The 19,878-nt window shown below is 45.1% G+C and overlaps 1 protein-coding gene across 6 annotated transcripts in view; it reads right to left on the bottom strand.

Annotated features, from left to right (window-relative positions):
• Positions 1 to 1,009: 1,009 nt before the first annotated feature.
• The window catches only part of Tanc2 (tetratricopeptide repeat, ankyrin repeat and coiled-coil containing 2), a 309,788-nt gene continuing 290,919 nt past the window's right edge, over positions 1,010 to 19,878 (bottom strand). For 4 of the 6 annotated variants that reach the window (XM_021213585.2, XM_029545901.1, XM_029545903.1 and 1 more), the window contains 7 exons: positions 16,681 to 16,856; positions 16,237 to 16,369; positions 15,680 to 15,709; positions 14,765 to 14,856; positions 12,893 to 13,039; positions 10,229 to 10,329; positions 1,010 to 8,494 (listed from right to left, as the gene is read on the bottom strand). In XM_021213585.2, coding sequence (XP_021069244.1) covers positions 6,529 to 8,494; positions 10,229 to 10,329; positions 12,893 to 13,039; positions 14,765 to 14,856; positions 15,680 to 15,709; positions 16,237 to 16,369; positions 16,681 to 16,856 — 2,645 coding nt within the window. In that variant the 3' untranslated portion in view covers positions 1,010 to 6,528. The remainder of the gene's footprint in view (positions 8,495 to 10,228; positions 10,330 to 12,892; positions 13,040 to 14,764; positions 14,857 to 15,679; positions 15,710 to 16,236; positions 16,370 to 16,680; positions 16,857 to 19,878) is intronic. The other 2 variants (XM_021213586.1, XM_029545902.1) reach the window with 1 other exon arrangement.

Here is a 19,878-nt window from a genome sequence, read left to right as displayed (position 1 = left end):
GTGCCTGTCCTGGAGTTTTCCTGCTTTCTCAGATTTTAGTTGTTTGGGAATTGGGTCTAGATGCCCAGTAGGATCAATGGTGTCATTATTAGTCATGGTAGATGGTCAGTCTGGAATTCCTAGGGGAAAAGAAGTCCCACCCCTCAAGCAGCACGCAGCATAGCCCTTGGAGTGAAGATTGCAGCAGACTGATTCTTGAGAACTGGGCTCACCCCACTTAAATGTCCTGAGAGTTTTAGGACACAGTAAGCAGTGAGCTTTTTGGTCACATTGCAGCTCTTGAACTCTATAGCTAGACCTGGAGACATCCAGATGGATTCCTGAAGAAAAATAAAGTACTGGAAGCTGAGTGAGGGTCTTCAGTCTGACTGACAGGATAGTCTCTGGGTCTACAGCACAGGCTGCATCTCATCCTCGGACTTAGCATCTCTAAACCCAATAGTTAGGCGGGCAGTGTACTGCATGCTTGAATTTTGGCAAGGTGGTGATGTTGGGGTGAGCTTCAGCTACCAAAATTGAAGCAACTAAGCTGGCAATAGTATGTGCCCGGGTCCTCAGCTACTTGGGAGGCCGAGGCAGAAGGATCACTTGAGTCTAGAAGTTTATGGCCAGCCTCAGAAAACGCAGCAAGACCATGTATTAATCAGTCACAAATTCCAAACAAAACATGATGAGAATGCAGCGTTCCTGTGTAGCTGCTGCTGAGAAAAAGGCTCCCTTTAACTCCACACATAGCCAGGCTTCACTGAGGTCCTAGAACCATCCTGAGCCAACAGCTCCCTCAAGTGCATGCAATCAGTGTCTCAGAAGAGACACAGGGAGGCATGCCTCCGAGCATCTCACAGCAGAGCAAACAAGTCATCAGGAATCTGGCTGTAGCCTTGACCTTGGTGTTCTCCCTTGGGCGGGGGAGTGCATCTTCAGCACTGCCCTTTCAGTTAGGGGTGAGCTTGGAAGTTAGCTTCCTAGATAGAGCAAGGAAGGAGAAAAGCAGCAGACGCCAGGTTTCTCCAAGTGTTGACCATTTATAAATACGTACATTTGCTTTCATACATACAGTTCATTGTACAGATGACGCTCTGTATACATGGGGCAGGAAAATGCATTCATTTGAACTTTTCACATCTATCTCACACAGCTCACATGTACAGACAATAAAACTGTTCAAGCAAGTACAGTAGAGAAAATGTCTTCCTTATTCACGGGGCTGGAGGCCTCCGCTGGGTGTGGGGCATCCCCACTGCACAAGATCACGACCGTGTGGTGTTCGATATATCAGGATAGAGAACAAACATGCATTGGATAATATACTGTACAGAGAAAGTCCTTTACATCTGAGTTATAGAAAATCTAAAGGAAAACTAAGTGCATTAAAGCTTTTTCCAGCAAGTGTCTTGAAAGGACAGCAAAGAGGAATAATCAAAATCATATTAGTACAAATCACTCTTTAATTGTAGACTGTACATGTCTGTACTAATTAAAATCATCTTGGGTTTGGAGGAGACAGAACAGAGAGACAGATGCTGTGCTAGATGGAAGGGAGGCCATGCCTGAGAATGGCACCTGCCCTGGGCCCCACAGGGAACCGGCCCAACTCAGCAGGAATCAGTCAAATGTCAAAAACAAAACAAAGCAAAGCAAAGCAAAGCAAAGCAAAGCAANAAAGCAAAGCAAAGCAAAGCAAAGCAGGACAAGAAGTAGAACTTACAGGATTTCCAAAATAACTTTGAATGAAGTGGATATCTAGAGCCAACATCTCTAATCCCCCCTCCCCCAGTGAATGGGTACACAGTAAGGCAGGTACATTCAAGTACGGAATTTTCCAGAATTAACTCTCTGTCTGGTCCTGGGGATTGAAGGGAGTAAGTTGAGTCCTAGCCAGATTTTCTGGTTAGTGATTAGCAAAGGAAAAAAATCCAGCCATCAAGTGCTACAGACACAAAGCAGCTAGGCCACGTCCTTCCCACGGAGTAGGTCTATCTGAAACCAGGAGATGGTGCTGGCTGGCATCTGTGTGCAGCCAGCTGTAGCCTGACTGGTCAGCTTAGTGTAGGGATCACGATAGTCAGCAGGAAGAAATGAGATGACAGGGTGAGGAAACATGAGAGTAACACTTGATTTTTGGTGTCCAATTATACGTTCATTTGGTACTGACTTTCAAAGCTCTGACTGTGGCCATCACGTGGCCACAAGCATCTCAGGGTGGCTCAGCTGCTGTGAGGCATTGGACACCGAAATGAAGGTTACCAACACTTCAGCCCTTGAGTGGTCTGTATTACAAAAAGAGTTGATGAAGACCCAGTGAATATTCAAGTAGCTCTGCACAGTGGCTCCACCAGCCCCGTTGTGCTTGTGTCCAGGCCCCTAGCCAGCTGCCTTTTCTTGGGAGCAGCCAGAGCTGAGTTCAAGGCATTGCATGGTGAAGGTTTCCATGACGCATCTTTGTAGGTAGCTCTTACCCTAAGCCCTTTGTTCATTGTTAGTCATGGTAGATGGTCAGTCTGGAATTCCCAGAGGAAAAGGAGAAGTCACACCTCTCAACAAGCACGAGGCAGGGCAGTATGGCCCTCAGAGTAAAGGCGGTAGCAGACCCCTTCTTGAGAACTGGGCAGCCTGAGGGCAGACAGGTAGGGTGGGTGGGGCTGCTGAACACTCAGAGGCTCAACAGGAGATGGGCACAAAGGCAGTATATCCTGCCACCTGGGGAGCCTGTTCCATTGTGTGGCAAAGATTCAGTGAGCAACTGGTTTTGTCCAAGGCATTTCTGCAGTAGAAAAATAACCATCTTTAATCAACCACCCAACTGTGATTCTTCTGGAGTTATAAAAGTCGGAGGCCGAGTGGAACTCAGAGGACCGGTTTCTAATGGGGAGAAAGGGAGCTCAGTGTAACCTCGCAAACAGGTGCTGTCCAGAGTCTGCCTTGCTACAGGTGCATGGCTGCATGAACCCCTCCAGGCTTGTGTTCCCTTCTTCCTGAACCTCTAGTCTGTGGGCTCTGCCAGCTGCACTGGCAGCAGCTCCATGAAGCCATTCTTTGTAACCAGGTAAGTATGGTGCAGAGTCACAGTGACACCTAGTGGTAGAGTACGGTGAAGCACAAGTGACATCCACATATCCCACTGCATATGACTAAACTCTAAGGAAAAATACTTATGGATATTAAATTAGATATGGGTTTAAAATTTTTCTATTGGGTATATCTCTGGAATATAAAAATACCAATATTTAGGGAATCATAAACTACTATACAATATAAGGGAGGAGAACACCTTTCTCTAAGCTGTTCTGTTTATAATAATTTAGGAAAAGTGATAGTCCAGGCTTAACTAAAATCAGCAAACTTGGATATCTGGGCAACAATCTGGGATACTGTACACAATCCTAATGAGTGGAATTTTCCTGAGCCATCGAGTTTAAGTTAAACACATCTAGAAAGGGGCGCCTGGGAGAGGAATGAGGGGCTGTGCTCTATTAATTTGGGACTAATAGTGCACGTCTGCAACCTGGACAGACACAACAGTAGATACAAAAGGATCTCCATTTGTCCATGCCGAATTCTCATGTTACACAGGTTTTTCCCTTTACTTTGTAAATAAACAATAATTTTAATTGTTACTTGTGTGCCTTACTGATCCAGTAAATAAATGAATCATGTCTCAGGAGTCCCTAAGAAAATTGCTGGAAAAGCACTTTAAAATCACTGCAAATGTTTTCTTGTGTTTAAAAATCCTTAATCTTTGAGGCTTATATACAACGTTATTTCTTGTGCTATAAATGCTGTGGTCCACTGCTTGATTTCTTTCCTTGTTTTTTTTTTTTTCTTGAAAAGACACACTAGAGACAAGAGTGACTCTAATTTCTAATGAAGACATTACTCACACTTAAATACCCAGTATTTATCAGAGTTACAAATTCAAACAGTAAAGTGCACCCATTTATAGACATGATGTGATGGAAACCCACTAGTGCAAGAATTCTGGGCAAGGGAACATGTTTGGGTGAGAAACCCACAAGCTGAAGTTTGTCACCTGTCTCTGCTTAAGGGTGATGTGAATTGAGTGATAAGAATTTGCCAGTTTCATTTAAGATTTGTCTTCCATCCTGAAGCCATATGTGTCTGGCAAATGTTCATTGTTGGGAAGGGAGGGGCACGTTTAAAATACAGTACTAAGATCAACCATGGCAGTGAAGTAGCAAAGCAGGGCAGGCAGTCTGCATCCAGGGAAGAGGCTTATCTCCTGCCTCAGGAAGCTCCCACTGTGTTCTTAAATCAAAAGCCACTTGCTCTCTTGTAATGGCTAGGAAATAATTGTGGTTTGACACTGCTATTTCAGGTGGGGGTAGAGATGCTAACTCTCTTACTTTTCCTGGGAAAATGAGGGACCCTGGGTAATAGTGGCAGCTGTGGTGTATTTTTAGGACTGTATGGCATTCTAACCTCCTTGGGCAGGTAAGGTGGTAAGGGTGGCTTTCAAAACAGGCGGGAGCACTTTACAAACAGACTGTAGGAGCTCCCTCAGAGGTGGGTCAGGTAAGATACAATGTGATGCAGAGACCAACAGAGCTGTGTCCAGGCCACAAAGGGACTCGAGAGGCTGCTGCTCCCAGCTATAGGCTGACCCCACAGCTATAAGCTTCTTCCAAATGGGAGAGACAAAGATACAGACAGGTGGATGGACAGGTAGGGAGAAATGACCAGTGCCTATCCTAGTCTAGGAGGATGGGGCAGTTCTTCTATATCAGAGTAAAAGCAGTTCTGCTTACAGAGATGAATCCTGATCTTTTTTAGGCTTGGGAGGCCTGGGGTCCACCTACTGGCAGAATCTAAATCAGTGATGAAAGGTTTCCGATTTCAGTGTCATGCTCTGCATGACTTCAGATCCTATCAGAGAACTGCATTCCAAACAGATCACAGCTGGATTTTGTTCAAGAAACTGTCCTTCCTGCAGCCCCTCACCACTGAGAAAGGCTCCCTAAGACCATGGTAGCAACATGGTTAGTTTGCTGGACCTGTGGCTTGGTTTTAAGAACTGACGTGCTGCCAGAGATGGTACTGTGCTACAGCTTTGGTTCCTGTGTCCTTGTTGCCTACCTCAGAGTTGTCTCAGCTTTTCAAAAACTCAGGTTAGCAAACAGCCACAAAACGAATGGAAACAGGGGGAGGAAAAGGCCTGTCAATCTCACACCCTCCCCAGTGCCCAGAGCAATCTGTAACACTTTTGGCTGTTTCTGATTTTCAAAGATTACCATTAACACTCCTAGGTAAAAGAGACAATTCCTTTAACAGAGAATAATGAAACCAATGGAATTAGGTAACAGCCAGCATGGAATGCAGTGGCCTGGGTGGAAACCCTGGAATGGTCTTACAGTCCTAAGAGAACCCAAGCAGGTTCTGGAAGAAACTCTTTACACTACCATCTTGGTTTGAGACAATGAACGTCAGCTGAACGCAGCGTGGCTCCAGGTGAAAATGCATTGAGTAGGGTTACTACAGCAGCCAGACCTCAGAGGTTGTTCAGGGCCTTTTGTGATCTAAAATATAGACTTGACACAGCTTTCTCTTGGTGATAAGCAAGAACAATCTTTCCCCCTTTCTCCTCCTTTTTCCATACTTAATCCCTTCTCTAGCCTTGGAAAATCAGTAGCCTTTAGTGGCTAACTGTTGGTTAAAGTCTAGAGAATACCTCTTGGTGAGTACTTTAAAAATACCAACAGTTCTCCTGGAATTTCCTTGGCTAATCAAGGGCTGGATGTTTTATTAAATGTTCCCCAAACACTTCTTGGAAAACCAACATAGTAACATTTCAGATAATTATAGTGGGCTTTTCTTCCAATCAATTTTCTTTCTTTCTTTCTTTCTTTCTTTCTTTCTTTCTTTCTTTCTTTCTTTCTTTCTTTCTTTCTTTCTTTCTTTCTTTCTTTCTCTTACTCTTTTTCTCTCACTCTCCCTAGACCCCCTTTGTCCCAGAGGAGGACCAGCAATAAAGTAAATGACGATTCTAGAGCTGACGCCTGCAGGGAGCTGGAGTCTGGGGAGAAGACCATGGCACAGCGACGCACTGGGGCTGGCCATGTGAACACTGAGGAAGAATGCAAGGACAGAAAGGCATCACATGTGTCCTAACGCTTCTAGAAGAAAACAAACAAGAACATCTTACTTTTTTAAAAAGGAAAAAGACATTCACACAACAAGAACATCAGTGAAAGCGATTGTCTCCTGGAAAAAGCCGACCAGTATGTCTGATCTCCCTGGTTAAAGCTCATGGCACAACATCTCCTCGTTGGTACTGGAAGAGAGGGAGAGAGCATGTGGCTGGGGCACAGACCCGAGAAACTGAAGTCCTGGCTCACCAGAGGCCAGCTTCCCAGTCAGCTGCATGCAAAGGATTTCAACATGTGGGCTGTCACCTCTGAACACCACATAGAAACTACATGAGAAATTAAGCCAGAGAACTACCTCGGATGTGGAAACCAAGCCTGAAAATGTGCAGTGAAAACATACGGGTCTCACTCCAACAAATGTCTCTTAAACATTAGACTCCACAAATGGTCTCTTTGGTTTGATAGGCGATGTCTGCCCTTGTCGAGAGTCCCGAGACAATTGCCTGTACAGGTTGTCCTGGTATGCCTGAGCCACTGGTAGGGTCCGTGCCACCTTCACATCAGGATAAGAGGAGGCCTGGCTGACTCTTTCCAAGAGGTCTCCACGAGACCCATTAGCCAGCATCCCATGGGGGCTGTAATAATCATCCTCCAGCAAATGGCCATTCTGTGCATTGTTGGTTTTGTTATAAAAGGCAATGTTGCTGATGGATGATGGTGGACTGAAGGATTCAGGCTGAGGCAGGTTGCCTGGAGATGTGGGACTGAGAACCGTATCCACTGATGAGACTGCCCAGGTCCGATTCTGCTGGTGAAGGTGGGGGTACTGTTGAGTCCGGGCTGTTTTATCTATGATTCCCATGAATGGTGTGGTCCTGGATCGGGTAGGCTCACTAGGGTAACCTCCCTGAGTGGGAGATACTGGTGATAGCTCGTCACATGACCTATCATATGCCGGTTTTAGTGGGATCTCCATTTGCTGAATTGAAGAAGAAGGCCGGAAGGTGGGAGTCAGGTTGGAGGTGGATGAGATGCTATTGCTGGATGGAGAAAAGCGCAGGCCCACACTCTGTGAGTGCAGCAGTGGCCTGGGAGTTGGTGGGTGGGGCTTGATTTCATTAGGGTTGACACTGATAGGTCTTCTGATTAAATGTGACACATCGGGGGAACCAAGCTGGCTGGAGGAACGCTCCAGATCTAGTTTTGAGTGACAGACTGGATAATATGATGCTGATTGGCTTCGCCCAATTTGTGGTGTCTGGCTGTACCTCATACCACCTCGATAGGCAGAGGAGGGTCGCTGTGGCAGGTCTTCTTTGGTCAATCCTCCATGCTGACAGATGGCACCAGCACTCAGACTGGCTTGGACATGCTGTACAGGCCTCCCATCCCCTACAATCCCCCCTATTGACCCCTGGTAAACCAATCGGCTCTGACTTACTCCCATGTCTCCTTGTGAAGATTGGTATTTACTGCCCATTGAATGGGCTACTTGGCCATAGGCTCCTGTTGGGATTACAGTGCTTGAATGGACTGCTGAGCTAGGCTGGTTACTTCTTACAATCTGGGCCTTGGCAGGCTGTAGCCTGAGCCCTTGCTGGGGAACTGCCACTGGAAGCTGAGGCATCTGGTAGGGCCGCTGGGCCATTTTGGATAGTGGAGATTTTGGTCTGCCAGGAAGCTGACTCACATTTGTTTCTTGCTGATAGCGTACAGGTGAGCCAGACTGGGATCTATAGACACTCATGCTCTCAGCTGGAGGACTGGCCCTATACTGAGGGCCTCTACGGAGAGGGGAAGGGGGAGGGCTAGGGTATTCCTTGCTTTGCCCTCCCACTGGAGGCGGGCTGAACCGGTAAGATGCACCCTGATGAGCTGGGGAAGTATGTGGTGGGCTAGGCCTGTAATGAGAGTTCTGGTGAGTCGGAGAAAGAGCAGGCGAGGTGGATTGATAACCTTGTCTAGTGGGAGAACCTACAGAACTATTGGACCGGAAGTCAAAAACCTGATGAGAGCCAAGAGGTGAGCTAGAGATGTAGGCTGAGTCCCGATGGGCTGGAGAGGAGGGTTGACTCTGGATTACTGGGAGCCCCTGACTGGGGCGAGCCTCTGTCTGGAGGCCAATAGAAACATTTTCAACATCTTGTTCCAAGTATTCCTCCTCAAATATGTCTTGTACTGAGTATATATCTTCATGCTGGGGCTCAGGCTCTGTTTCTTCCTCTGGCAACTCCTGCGGAGGCTGCTGGGGTGGGGCTGGTGGCTGCTGTTGCTGCTGCTGCATCTGTCTGCACTCTTCCTCCACTCGCATCAGAAGCCTCTGGATCTCACGGTTGTTTGGACATAGCTTGATGGCCTCTTTCAGGTCCTCTAGGGCTGCTGCAAACTGTCTGCTTGACAAAATGTAAACACAAGAATGGGAGTTATTCAGGTTATTCAGAATGAATAGGAATCACCAGCAGCAGAGAACATGGCCATCAATTCAGAGAAGTGCATCAGGTAGCATTTGGGGGACTCAGCCTGACTTATAAGGAAGGGAACAAAGGCTGCTATTCTAGAAGAGTTTTGGATGAGTTCCTAGACATTTTGGCTTTTATCTTCCTTCTGGCCTCTCTGGGGTTAACAGAGAATGTCTTCATTAGGTCAGTCCAGACAGGCCCTTCGGGAAGATCTTAGTGCCCAAGTACAGCCTAAGCAGTGTGAGGGTTGGTTGGGGTTGTCATTTACAGTATCACTGTCAAGTAGCTTAGGAACAAAGCAGTAAGTAACTGTACTGTTTAAAAATCTTTCTGATCCAGTGTAAATTTTTTTGTATGTGGGAGGGGTTTGAGACAGGGTCTCTCTATGTAGTCCTGGCAGTCCTGGAACTTGTTATGTAGCCCAGGCTGGTCTTGAACTAGAGAGATCCTCCTGCCTCTGCCTCCTGAGTGCTGGAATTAAAGGCATGAATTACCATGGCCAGATGATCTTGTTAAATTAAAAAAAAACTTTCAATATTTTGGTCTAAACTTCAGGCCTCTTACATCCTAGGTGTGGCACCTGTCTTCAGCCCCTTTCCCCATCACTTAACAGTACTGTGTATCTTTCTGCTAGGTCACAGCCCACATGAGTCAGTTTGCTGATCAGGTGACTGAGAGTGGAGCTGAGCTTACTCCACCCTTATTTACAAATGAGGAAATGAACCATGGAGATAATCCTATCCTCCCAACTAAAACTACCTGGGACGTGCACAACTCACCCAGTGGCAAAGGAACAGTCCCGGTCGGAGAGGATTTGACAGCTGACTTTCTATAAAAACGCTATGACTTTAGCTAGGTCACTGCTTTCAGTGTCACTAGCTTTGTTTTGATTTTTGTAGGACCCCCCCCCCCCAATTATAGCATCAAATCCCAAACAGTTCCTTCCCATGCACAGGAGGAGGCCGGGTGCTGGGCAGAGGCATCAAGGACAATGATTGGTAGCTCTCAGATCCTTCTGGAGGCTCTCTTACTCAGTGGCCAAAACACAGCAGATGGGCACAAGGAAAGGTGCCATATCAGTCCTGGCAGCAGGACCTCTTGTGTCTGTGTGTGTCTGTCTGTCTCTGTGTGTGTCTCTGTGTGTGTGTTTAGGTGAAGAGGGAAATGTCTTCAGACTTAGGAGAACCCTCTATTGAGAACGAAATAATCTGGGGAGTCCCCAAATGCCTGTAGGAAAGGAAAGGAAAGGAAAGGAAAGGAAAGGAAAGGAAAGGAAAGGAAAGGAAAGGAAAGGAAAGGAAAGGAAAGAAGGAAAGGAAAGGAAGAGTGTGTAAGTGACTGTCCTGTTCTTCCTGTTGAGAAGGCACAGGGGAGGTTTGGCTTAAGTGGCTTCCTCTTTACTTCATTATCTCATCATGCCATTGGCTTGAGGCTGAAAAGTGACTGAGCACATGACACAGGCTTCCTGGAAGGAAGTGCCATTTTCCATTTCACCTTTCTCCTAAAGTGCCCAGGAGAAGTGCTGATTGTGAGTAGTGCCCTGCCTGCAAAGCCTGGCCCTGAGAGTTGGCAAGGGCAGGCACATTGGGTGCACACATCCCAGGGTGGCCTATTGCCTTAGCCACATTTGTAGACACTGCTGTTTCTCACCCTCCCTTGCCTCACCTGCTGCTGCGTTTTGCCCTTGCTCTCGCATAGTATGCTTCATAGGATTTCGGTTTCAGCTCCAGGGCCTTAGTAGCAAATTCCTCCGCCATTCCAAAATCCTGTCATTACAATAGGTGTGCAGATGAGTCATTGCAAAGATAAACAAAAAGACAACTTGGGAATAAAACAAATGGTAAGTACAGTCCTTTGACACCAGTGGATGGAATGCCTGGGGCTCATGACACGCCTGCCATGGCTCTACCCATGTGGCCCACAGACCGAAAATTCCTCCTGCCTTCCTCTGCTATGTGTCTCAGAAAGCACTAGTGGAACTTGACTTGTCCAAGGTGTTAAAACACTTTTGGATTTCTAGCTGTTCTTGATACCCCAGAAGCCAAATGTCGGCCCTCTGTAGTGGGGATCCTAAAGTTGAAAAATCTAAACTCTCCACACCAGAGGAGAGACACAGATGCCTCAGGTCCCATCCATCCTGTTGGTTCTCCTTGCTGCTGTGCTCACAAGACCTTGGCTTCCCAAGGATCACTGAGAATGTACCCCAGAGTCCAGGAGAAAGGTCTGGGTAACAGCAAAGAGCAATGACTGGAGCCAAGAGGGCATGGGGATGCCAGCCATCCAGGCTCAGCTCTCTGGTCTATTCTAACTCAAGTTGGTTGAACATTCTTTACACCCACAGTTTCAGTAGTAAGGTTAAGCATAAACAACATTTAAGTGCTATATATACTAGACAAATAGTAGGACCCCATACTACATGAATATTCTTCATATTTCACAGACACGTCTCTGGCTTGTCCCTTCTCCTTACTTAGGAAACATTAAAAATTTAAAAAATAGATAAAGAAACAAGCGGACTCTGGGCGTGGCTGGTTGTGCTGTCCTGGAGTCATCTTGGAGAAACTCACTCTCTGAGCTACTGGTGTTACCATGACAACCCCCAGGACTAGGGTCTGAAGCATATAATATTGAACAGGCAACATCTGTGGTCTTTAAGATCTCCTCAAATACAAAGTTAAAGTGGAAGGATTTAGTTTTCACTGGGGATGGTTCTATTTTCTGAAGTTTTGCTATGTTCCCCAAGCTAGCCTAGAACCCCTAATCTGCCTGCTTCTGCCTCAAAAGTCCTGGAAGTTTTTGAGATACATGCCACCATATTTGGCTTAGGTTTTTCTCTTCTTTAAATGTCAGAATCATATAGAGCGGGACTGTATTCATAGTTCCTAATGCAGAAAACAGGGTATAAGAAAGGTCCTGGGGCACAGGCAAGGGCTCATCATAAGAGATTGTCTACTGAGGTGCAGGGACTTCTGGTGCTTAGTGTATGCTGGCTCATAGGAGGTAATTACTGGTTTTGTGGGGAAATGGTATGGACTATTTTCTATCCCTCTTGTTTCCTACCTTTCCCTTTACTTATTTGAGAGATAGCTGTTGTTTCTAAGGATAGGAGAGTAGAACAGCTTTTCGTCCTTGGTGCTTTAGACCTACAGAGGGTCTTGTGCATGCTAAGAAAGAACCTTATGACTGAGCTATGTACCTAAAGCATATTTTTTGAGAGCCAATTAACTGCTAGGAAGAAAAGAAGCCAGAAGACTGGCATCTGCTGCTAAGCTTTGCTTCATTCTCAGAGGAGGGCCACAGAGACCTCTGGGACTGATTCCACTGTTCACGTGAGAATGAACCTCAGGCAGGACTTTACTATCATGCCCCGAATACCTTCCACACTTTCACCTCCACCCAAAGGTATCTTCCTTGCCCCCACTCCTTTCTGCCTCTTAAGGCAGTACTGTGTCCTCTGAGATGTCCAAGTCTATCCCAGGGCTCTTTCACTGTCAGGTTTCAGGGCTGGAATCAATGATGCAGAAGTCAGGTATATGAGTCTTTCTGGACCTGAGAGCAGATCCTTCCCACTGCAGCCAGAACCTTCCTTCTGGGCAGGACGCTCTTGACTCTAACTGATCAAAACTTCCTGCTGGATTTGAATTATGTCTGTCTCCTGAGGGCCTGTGAAATCTCCACTGGATGCCAGTGACTCTGTCATGATTGTAAGCACTTCTGGTGTCTGAGATTTTTCTCAGCTCAGGAGTGCCTGCATGACAAAGAAGCACTGGCTAAAACTAAGCCTGCAAAGAATCAAGAAGAGCCAAGGACAACTAGGGGACCTGATAGAAGGCTAGAAGGAATTTTAAGATTTCATCCAAGCAAGAGGGGTGTGACACACTGGGATACAGAGGCCAGGGAAGAGGTGAAAAGGTCAAGAGTCACCTTAGACATTAACCCTGAAGTCCACAGCCCTGAAGCTTGATCCCACTCTTTGGCACCTGACTAGGGAGCACACAAGAAAGAAGGAAGTCTCAACCTAAATGCAGTTGGAACTCTGGTGAGAATGGCTAGAGAGTGTGTGGAGATGACAGTGTTTCAGTCCCTTCCATGGGGATTATGACACTGCAGAATGCCACAAACTGCTCACAGAGAACTAGCTTTTCTACAGCTTGAGAAATCTGTATTTGTTGTGGATTTATTTCAATGTGCAAATGTCAGTGTTCTGTGAAGGACAACCAGGTTCCAAATGGGGCAGAGAGGATTTTTAGGGCCTAGTAATAAGATAGTAAGTGGCAGGAACTTTTAATTTCCAGCACTGCAGAAAAAGTGGGGATTAGAAGGACTTACGTTCATTTTCCTGCGACATCGAGAGAGGTTGAGGAGGAGAGACACTTTTAGCTCCCGGAAGGTTTTCAAGTCCTCACCAAACCCTTCTCTAGGGAATTTCTTCAGAGCATACTGGTAGCGCTGGGCAGCTTCCTTTACTTTCCCTTTCTAATGGGTACAAACGAAGAGCACAATGTTGGTTTGCTGAGGCTGAGGAGATCTTGTCCCTAGTTCCTGCCTGCTCTTAAAGGTTAAAGCCCCTTGGTGCTGAGAGAAGAAATCTAGTCTTTTCTATAGGAAACTCACTTGGTAAGAACAGGAAGGTTGAAGGGACATCTAAAAATCACAAGGCAGAGAAACAAAATCTTGGTAAATGCACATAACAGTTTCTGTTCTCAAGGGCTGACCTTGCTCACTGGGAAGTTCTTTTCTTGAACAGCTCTACTTGGGACACATAAACTTCCTGGTCCCAACACTCCAGAGTGATAGCTTCTCTCTAGGTTTTGGCTTATGTGGCTTCTCTTTGATGTTCTACTTTGCTGCCCCACAAAAGAGATAATTCTCTTCCTCAGGAAGCATGCAGGACCTAGAATGGTCTGAGTTCTCTAACGCAATGGTAGAAAACAGTGTCAGTTCATGGTATTTGTGGTCAGGCAGGAGGTAAGTGGCAGGCGAGAAGAGAAGCTTGGAGTTTGTGACTCTCGCTTTGTAGACCATTCCCCCAAGATGAAATAAATCTGACCAACTTCAGGATCCTCTGCAGAAACACTGAACCGCTTTTACACTTTGCATCTGGGAGGCTGTATATAAAGTGCAGAAAGATCCAGGTGGTAGCTCCTGCTGTCACCTGGACTCTCCCTCTGTAGAGCTACATCTCCAGGTCGCATCAGTTCTTTACCTTTCTTCATCTTTTAATCAGGAGAAGTGTAGAGTCTTCCAAGGGAGAATTATGGAAATGCCTATTTACATTAGGAGCCAAGAATCCTTGACCTGGGATAGCAGAAGTTATGTTGTGCCAAGGCTTATATTCTTAAGAATGACATAAAGGTCCATAAGTATGATCCCTACAGTAATAAAGATCCTGAATTTATGTGATTTTATATTATTAAGTTTGGATCAAGGTTCAAGCTTCCTACAAGCCATGATAATCATGATGCACTCTAAGGATGCCTAGGAACTAGAATTCTGCTTAGGACCTTGTATATTTATAAAACAAAGAGCTTTACACTAATTTTATCATCTTTTAGATCTGTAATATCCCAAGGATGTCTGCTGCTAAAAACTGGGATGGAGTTATTTACTTCCAGTCTCCTCACCATGAACTGAAACACTGTGAGACTGACATGGAATAACCTAAGAATTTACTTCTGGCCAAGTGTTTATTAAGGATACCTATTTCTTAAAGACTGTCATCCAGGGAGTGACTTTAAGCAAATACATAATAATCACTGTTTATCTTATTAAAAATGCTATTATTATTATGAACTTTTTCCCCGGGCTGCCTTCAAACTTGTTCTATAAACAAAGAGGACCTTAAGTTCCTGATATTCTCTGTCTCCCACCTCCAACGTGCTGGGTTTTCAGGAATGTGCTACTATGTATGAAAACTAAGATCAATGAAACTAGAAATACCAAATTACGTAAGTTTGCTTTTAATTGCCCTATGAGTTCTTCACTTAGAAGATCCTGAGGAAAACCTGTTACTGAACTATAAGTGACCAGCTAAAACCAGAATGTTTTTGCTCTCTTACCAGGAAAGCAAGAAAACTCAGGACCCCTAAATTAGGAGTCCAGGACCAGGGAATAGTTTCTACCTTTGCCTCTACAGAAAGGAATGAAAACTTTCAAGTTTTCAAGATTCTACATGTAAAAAGCAGTTCCTCCCGCCCTCACCTTATAAAACATGTCCCCCTCTTCCATCAGCTTGCTCAACAGGATGATCATGATGTCTGGTTTGGAGGTGGCCATCGCCCATGTGGCTGGACCTGTAGTGTACAGGATGCATGATGGGTAAAGAACTCATACAATGTAAGGTGGTAGGAAGCTGGGTGGAAAAAAATATCCTGGGGAATTTCTGCTGAGAGAACAACTTGTCCACAATAATTACCTCATCTTCTAGACCTGGGAGTATTCAGTGACTCCCATTGCCAAGAAGCTGCATTTGATTTGTTTGTATTCACCTTAAAATAAGAATGTCTGAAGTATCCAAGCTTGTGCCACAGGAGAACAGTATGGTACACGTGTAGTACACGTGAGCATATAATGGCTTAGTCTGAAATGATTTTAAATCAGGAAGTTGGAAGAAAGGATTTATATTAAAGGTTACCACGAGACTAGAAAAAGCCAAAAAAGAATAATTTATTTTTTGTCTGAGATGGAGCACTCCCACATAGCACCAATTTTGAAGTGTGCACTCTGTAGAGTGGGGCCCCCTTCAGTGCTCTAAAGGCTCATTAGAGCTAAGTACCAAAAAGGACTCCCTGGGATTCACTGGAACCAGGGGCATAGTTCTAATGTCAACAGATATGAAACAAACATTAAGAAGACTACTTTACTCATGAGAGAAAAGAATAAGTAAATTGATTAGTTTACAGATGACTGGATTATTTACCAACTAAACTTTTCAGGGTTAGTTATCAAAAAGTTCAAGTTATTCTCTGCAACAGCCATTAAAAAAATCTTCTTTTAAGGTGAAGTAAATTAAAAGATTAGAGGTGTAGGGAACTCATGCAGGCTAAATCAAAGAGGAGAAGGCAAAGCTGACCAAGCCATCAGACCATGCCTGATGCTGACAGCGGTGAAATATACCTCGTGGGCGACTCGGTAACGTCTGACAACCTTCAAAGAAAGGAGAAAACAAAAAGTTGTAGGAAAGGAAAAAAAAATGGATGAAGGTGAAAAAAAAGAAAACAAAAAACAAAAAAGAAGGAAAAGCAGCAGTGAGAGGCAGGCAGCAAGAGGCAGCATATCAGCAGCCCTGTCTACAGTGTGTGGGTGGGGGAGCAGCTGGGAGAGCAGCAGCAGGGGCTGCAGAGTGAAGCACGAAGAGCAAAGGAAAGCAAAGGCTTATGGTGCTGCAGGGAGCCAGGATGCTCAAAGGGTGGGGCCAGTGCACAGGCAGCGCGAAGATGTGCATAAGCTCAGCGCAGCCTCCTGGCTCAAGCTACAAAGGGCAGGGCGGAGAGTCATGTGACTCTGGATACAGGGTTTCATGACTATGGCTCAGATGTACTCTCTCTGGGCCAGTAGCCTTTTGTTCACTTGGGCAGTAATTGGACCAGGGCAGAGGGAGAACTATATACTCAAAAAACCCAGACCACTGGCCCCTGGGCACAGATGGTCAATATCATCTCTCTTTCTCTTACCTATTTTGGCTCCTTTCTTCAGTAGAGTTACTACAACAGATGTGTTCCTGCAACCCACTGCCCTATCCAAAGGACGCATTCCACTGTAGTCAACATGCTCAATCATGGCCCCATGATCTACCAAGAACTGGACCTAGGAAAGGAACAAGCAGAACAGTTAACAGGCACAATGGATACGGCTTGCCCCTTTCAAACTGCTTGTCTGAACCAGGATATCTCTCTCTCTCTCTCTCTCTCTCTCTCTCTCTCTCTCTCTCTCTCTCTCTCTCTGATTTCAAGTCATAGTGATACTTTTGCTTTTGAATAATATTTTGCATATTCCTGTCCTCTGAAGAGTCTAAGTTAGAGCCATAAAAACAGTACTTCACATTTGATCCTAGATAGCATTCTTGGTGGATAGCACCCCTATCCTTTCTCTCCTGAGGCCTGTTTAAAGGTACTTACCACCTCAGCATCGCCATAGAAAGCTGCCAGGTCCAGTGGGGTACGGCCATTCTTGTCTGCATGGTCTGTAGCAGCTCCATTATCCACTAGAGAGCGTACTACTGAGAGATGGCCCTTCAGACAAGCCCAGCTAAGGGCTGTTAGCCCTTCTTTGTCCATCAGGGCAATGGAGGCACCTGAAATAATGAGTGAGAGTTCTGTTTTAACAGGACTGAGGACACAAAAGTTTGTAGCTGAAAGGAATGCTGATATTTAAGGTATGCCAAAGAATAGCTTTTACTTCTAGATTTCTTTTTTCATTTTAAGATTAGCCCTGGCTGGCCATGGTGACATATACCAGTAATCTTTACAATAGGCAGGAGTCAGCAGGAGTTTGAAGGTAGCTTGGGCTACATAGTGAGTTCAAGACCTGTCTGAGTCACATCTCCATCTGCTGAATGCTGTGATTATAAGTGTGTGCCAGTCCAGTTTTTGTGATACTGGGACTGAACCTGGAGCCTTGTGAATTTTGAATCATTTTTTTAAATCAATTTGCTTTGCTAGGCAAGCACTCAGCCAGCTAAACTGTACTACAAGCCTCTAAATTATAGATTACTTTAAAAATAAAATTACTTGAGAGTTCCTATTCTATAATATTCTACAAATAATGTAAACTTAGTGAAAACTCACTTACGTGAAGAACAAAACAAAACAAAGAAAACCTAAAGAAAATAAAAAGGTTCAAAGGTAAGGAAGAACAAACCTCTGTCATCTATGCCTAATAAGTGTCTACTGGCATGCAGCAAACACAGTAGCCATCTAAGGTCATCAGTGCTGAAGAGGCCCTGCCTCTTCTACTGGACAGTTGTGGCTGTGTGCTAGGTCTGCTCCCTCGGAGTGCTGTTCCCCTCTGCTAGCAGACATGAAGGCAGATAAGAAGTAAGACTTGTCTGGCAACTTGTACCATGGAAGCAAGAGCTACACTGTACCCTGCAAGCGCAATTCTTCATCCTAGCCACCTTTGAGTCTCAGGTTGTGGAAACAAATCTTTCTTGAAAAGATAGAGCTAAAGACACAGCAAGTCTCTTAGGAGAAGCCAGTCTTCCTATTCAACTTTGGCTGTTCAGGTCTGGGCACAGTTCTTCAGAAGGCTGGATCCCTTAAAGGAAAGTGCATCTGCATATGGATAATTATATATATTTAAGGTTGGTTTATTAACAGTGAAGGCTAACTGGAATGTGTTTTTCTACCCACTTCTTGATCCAAATCCAAGACTCCACTAGATGGTGCTGCAGTGCTACTAGTGACGAGCCTTTTCTCCATGGCAGTCTGTGGTGCCACTACTGCATAGGTGGCTGAGCTTAGGGCAATCAGCAGGAGGCTGAAATAATTTACCATGTGCACCTGTAGGGAAAATGCACAGTTTCCCACCTACCAAGGGTGTGAGTATGTTGGAAGCGCCACAGGGAATTTATTATGATAGCTAATAGCAATATCCTAATTCTCTAAAGAGGGTCTCATTGCTAGCAAGTGTCTTAACTTCCCTTTACCTCCTTTGGGTTCAAGAAAAAAAAAAAGTTAGCTATGCAGGCTGACAAACTGATATGCAGCTTTACTTGGTGTGTTCGTGCACACCTTTAATACCAATACTTAGGAGGTAAAGGCAGGTGGATCTGTGTGAGTTTGCAGCCAGCCTGGTCTATAGAGCAAGTTCCAGCCCAGCCTACATACTAAGGACTATATAGTAAGACACCATACCACCCCCAACCCTACTCCCACCCCCACCAACATTAGCAGCAGCAACAGCAACAGCAAATCAGCCTCTAAAATAGATGGATATTTACTGGGTATACATTAAAAAAAATTGAAGTCTAGAGATTACTGACTTGAAATATAGAGTTCAAAATGTATTGATTTCATAACAATCCCTCAGGCTATAAAGAAAAAGAGAGTGTCAGAGTTAGAACTCCCCAATGTGTAAGTGGGCAGGCTGGGGGTGGTGTGGTATACCTATAAGCTTTGTTCTCTAGAAGCTAAGACAGGGGGATCACCTCAAGTTTGAAGTCAGCCTGGTCTACATAGTGATAAAACATATGCCCATTCAAATGTACACATAACACACATGTATGCATCACACACACACACGTGCATCACACACACACACACACACACACACACACACACACACACACACACTCACACACACACACACACACAGCATGCAAGAGAATACCAGGTATACTTAGGTGATTGAACAAATGTGAGTTCAAGGCCAGCCTAGAGTTTTAGTTTAAAAAACTGGAGGAGAGGGGCTGGAGAGACTGCTCAGCGGTTCAGAGCACTGACTGCTCTTCCAGAGATCCTGAGTTCAATTCCCAGCAAGCACATGGTGGCTCACAACCATCTGTAATGGGATCTGGTGCCCTCTTTTGGTGTGTCTGACAACTACAGTGTATTCATAAATAAAATAAATAAATCTTAAAGAAAAAAAACTGGAGGAGAAAAATAAAGAGAGCAGGAGCATCTGGCTTTGCATTTTCTTTTTTTTAAAAAAGATTTATTGTATGTGAGTACACTGTCACTCTCTTCAGACAGTGTCATCTCTCCAGCCCGGCTTTGCATCTTCTAGTTAACCCAATTACTACTATCATTCTTTTTACTTATTTTTATTTTATTAGATATTTTCTTTATTTACATTTCAAATGCTATCCCGAAAGTTCCCTATACCCTCCACCAGCCCTGCTCCCCTACCCACCCACTCCCACTTCTTGACCTTGTGGTGTTCCCCTGTACTGGGGCATATAAAGTTTGCAAGACCAAGGGGCCTCTCTTCCCTATGATGGCTGACTAGGCCATCTTCTGCTACATATGCAGCTAGAGACATGAGCTCAGGGGATACTGGTTAGTTCATATTGTTGTTCCACCTATAGTGTTGCAGACCCCTTCAGCTCCTTGGGTACTTTCTCTAGCTTCTCCATTAGGGGCCCTGTGTTCCATCCTATAGATGACTGTGAGCATCCACTTCTGACGAACGTGTGGATACTTCATTCCTCCTTAGAATAGGGAACAAAATACCCATGAAAGGAGTTACAGAGACAAAGTTTGGAGCTAAGACGAAAGGATAGACTATCCAGAGACTACCCGACCTGGGGATCCATCCCATAATCAGCCACCAAACACAGACACTATTGCATATGCCAGCAAGATTTTGCTGAAGGG

This window comes from Mus pahari, chromosome 14, assembly GCF_900095145.1.
Source record: "Mus pahari chromosome 14, PAHARI_EIJ_v1.1, whole genome shotgun sequence".
NCBI classification, from domain to species: Eukaryota; Metazoa; Chordata; class Mammalia; order Rodentia; family Muridae; genus Mus; species Mus pahari.
This window is presented reverse-complemented; position numbering and strand designations above follow the sequence as displayed.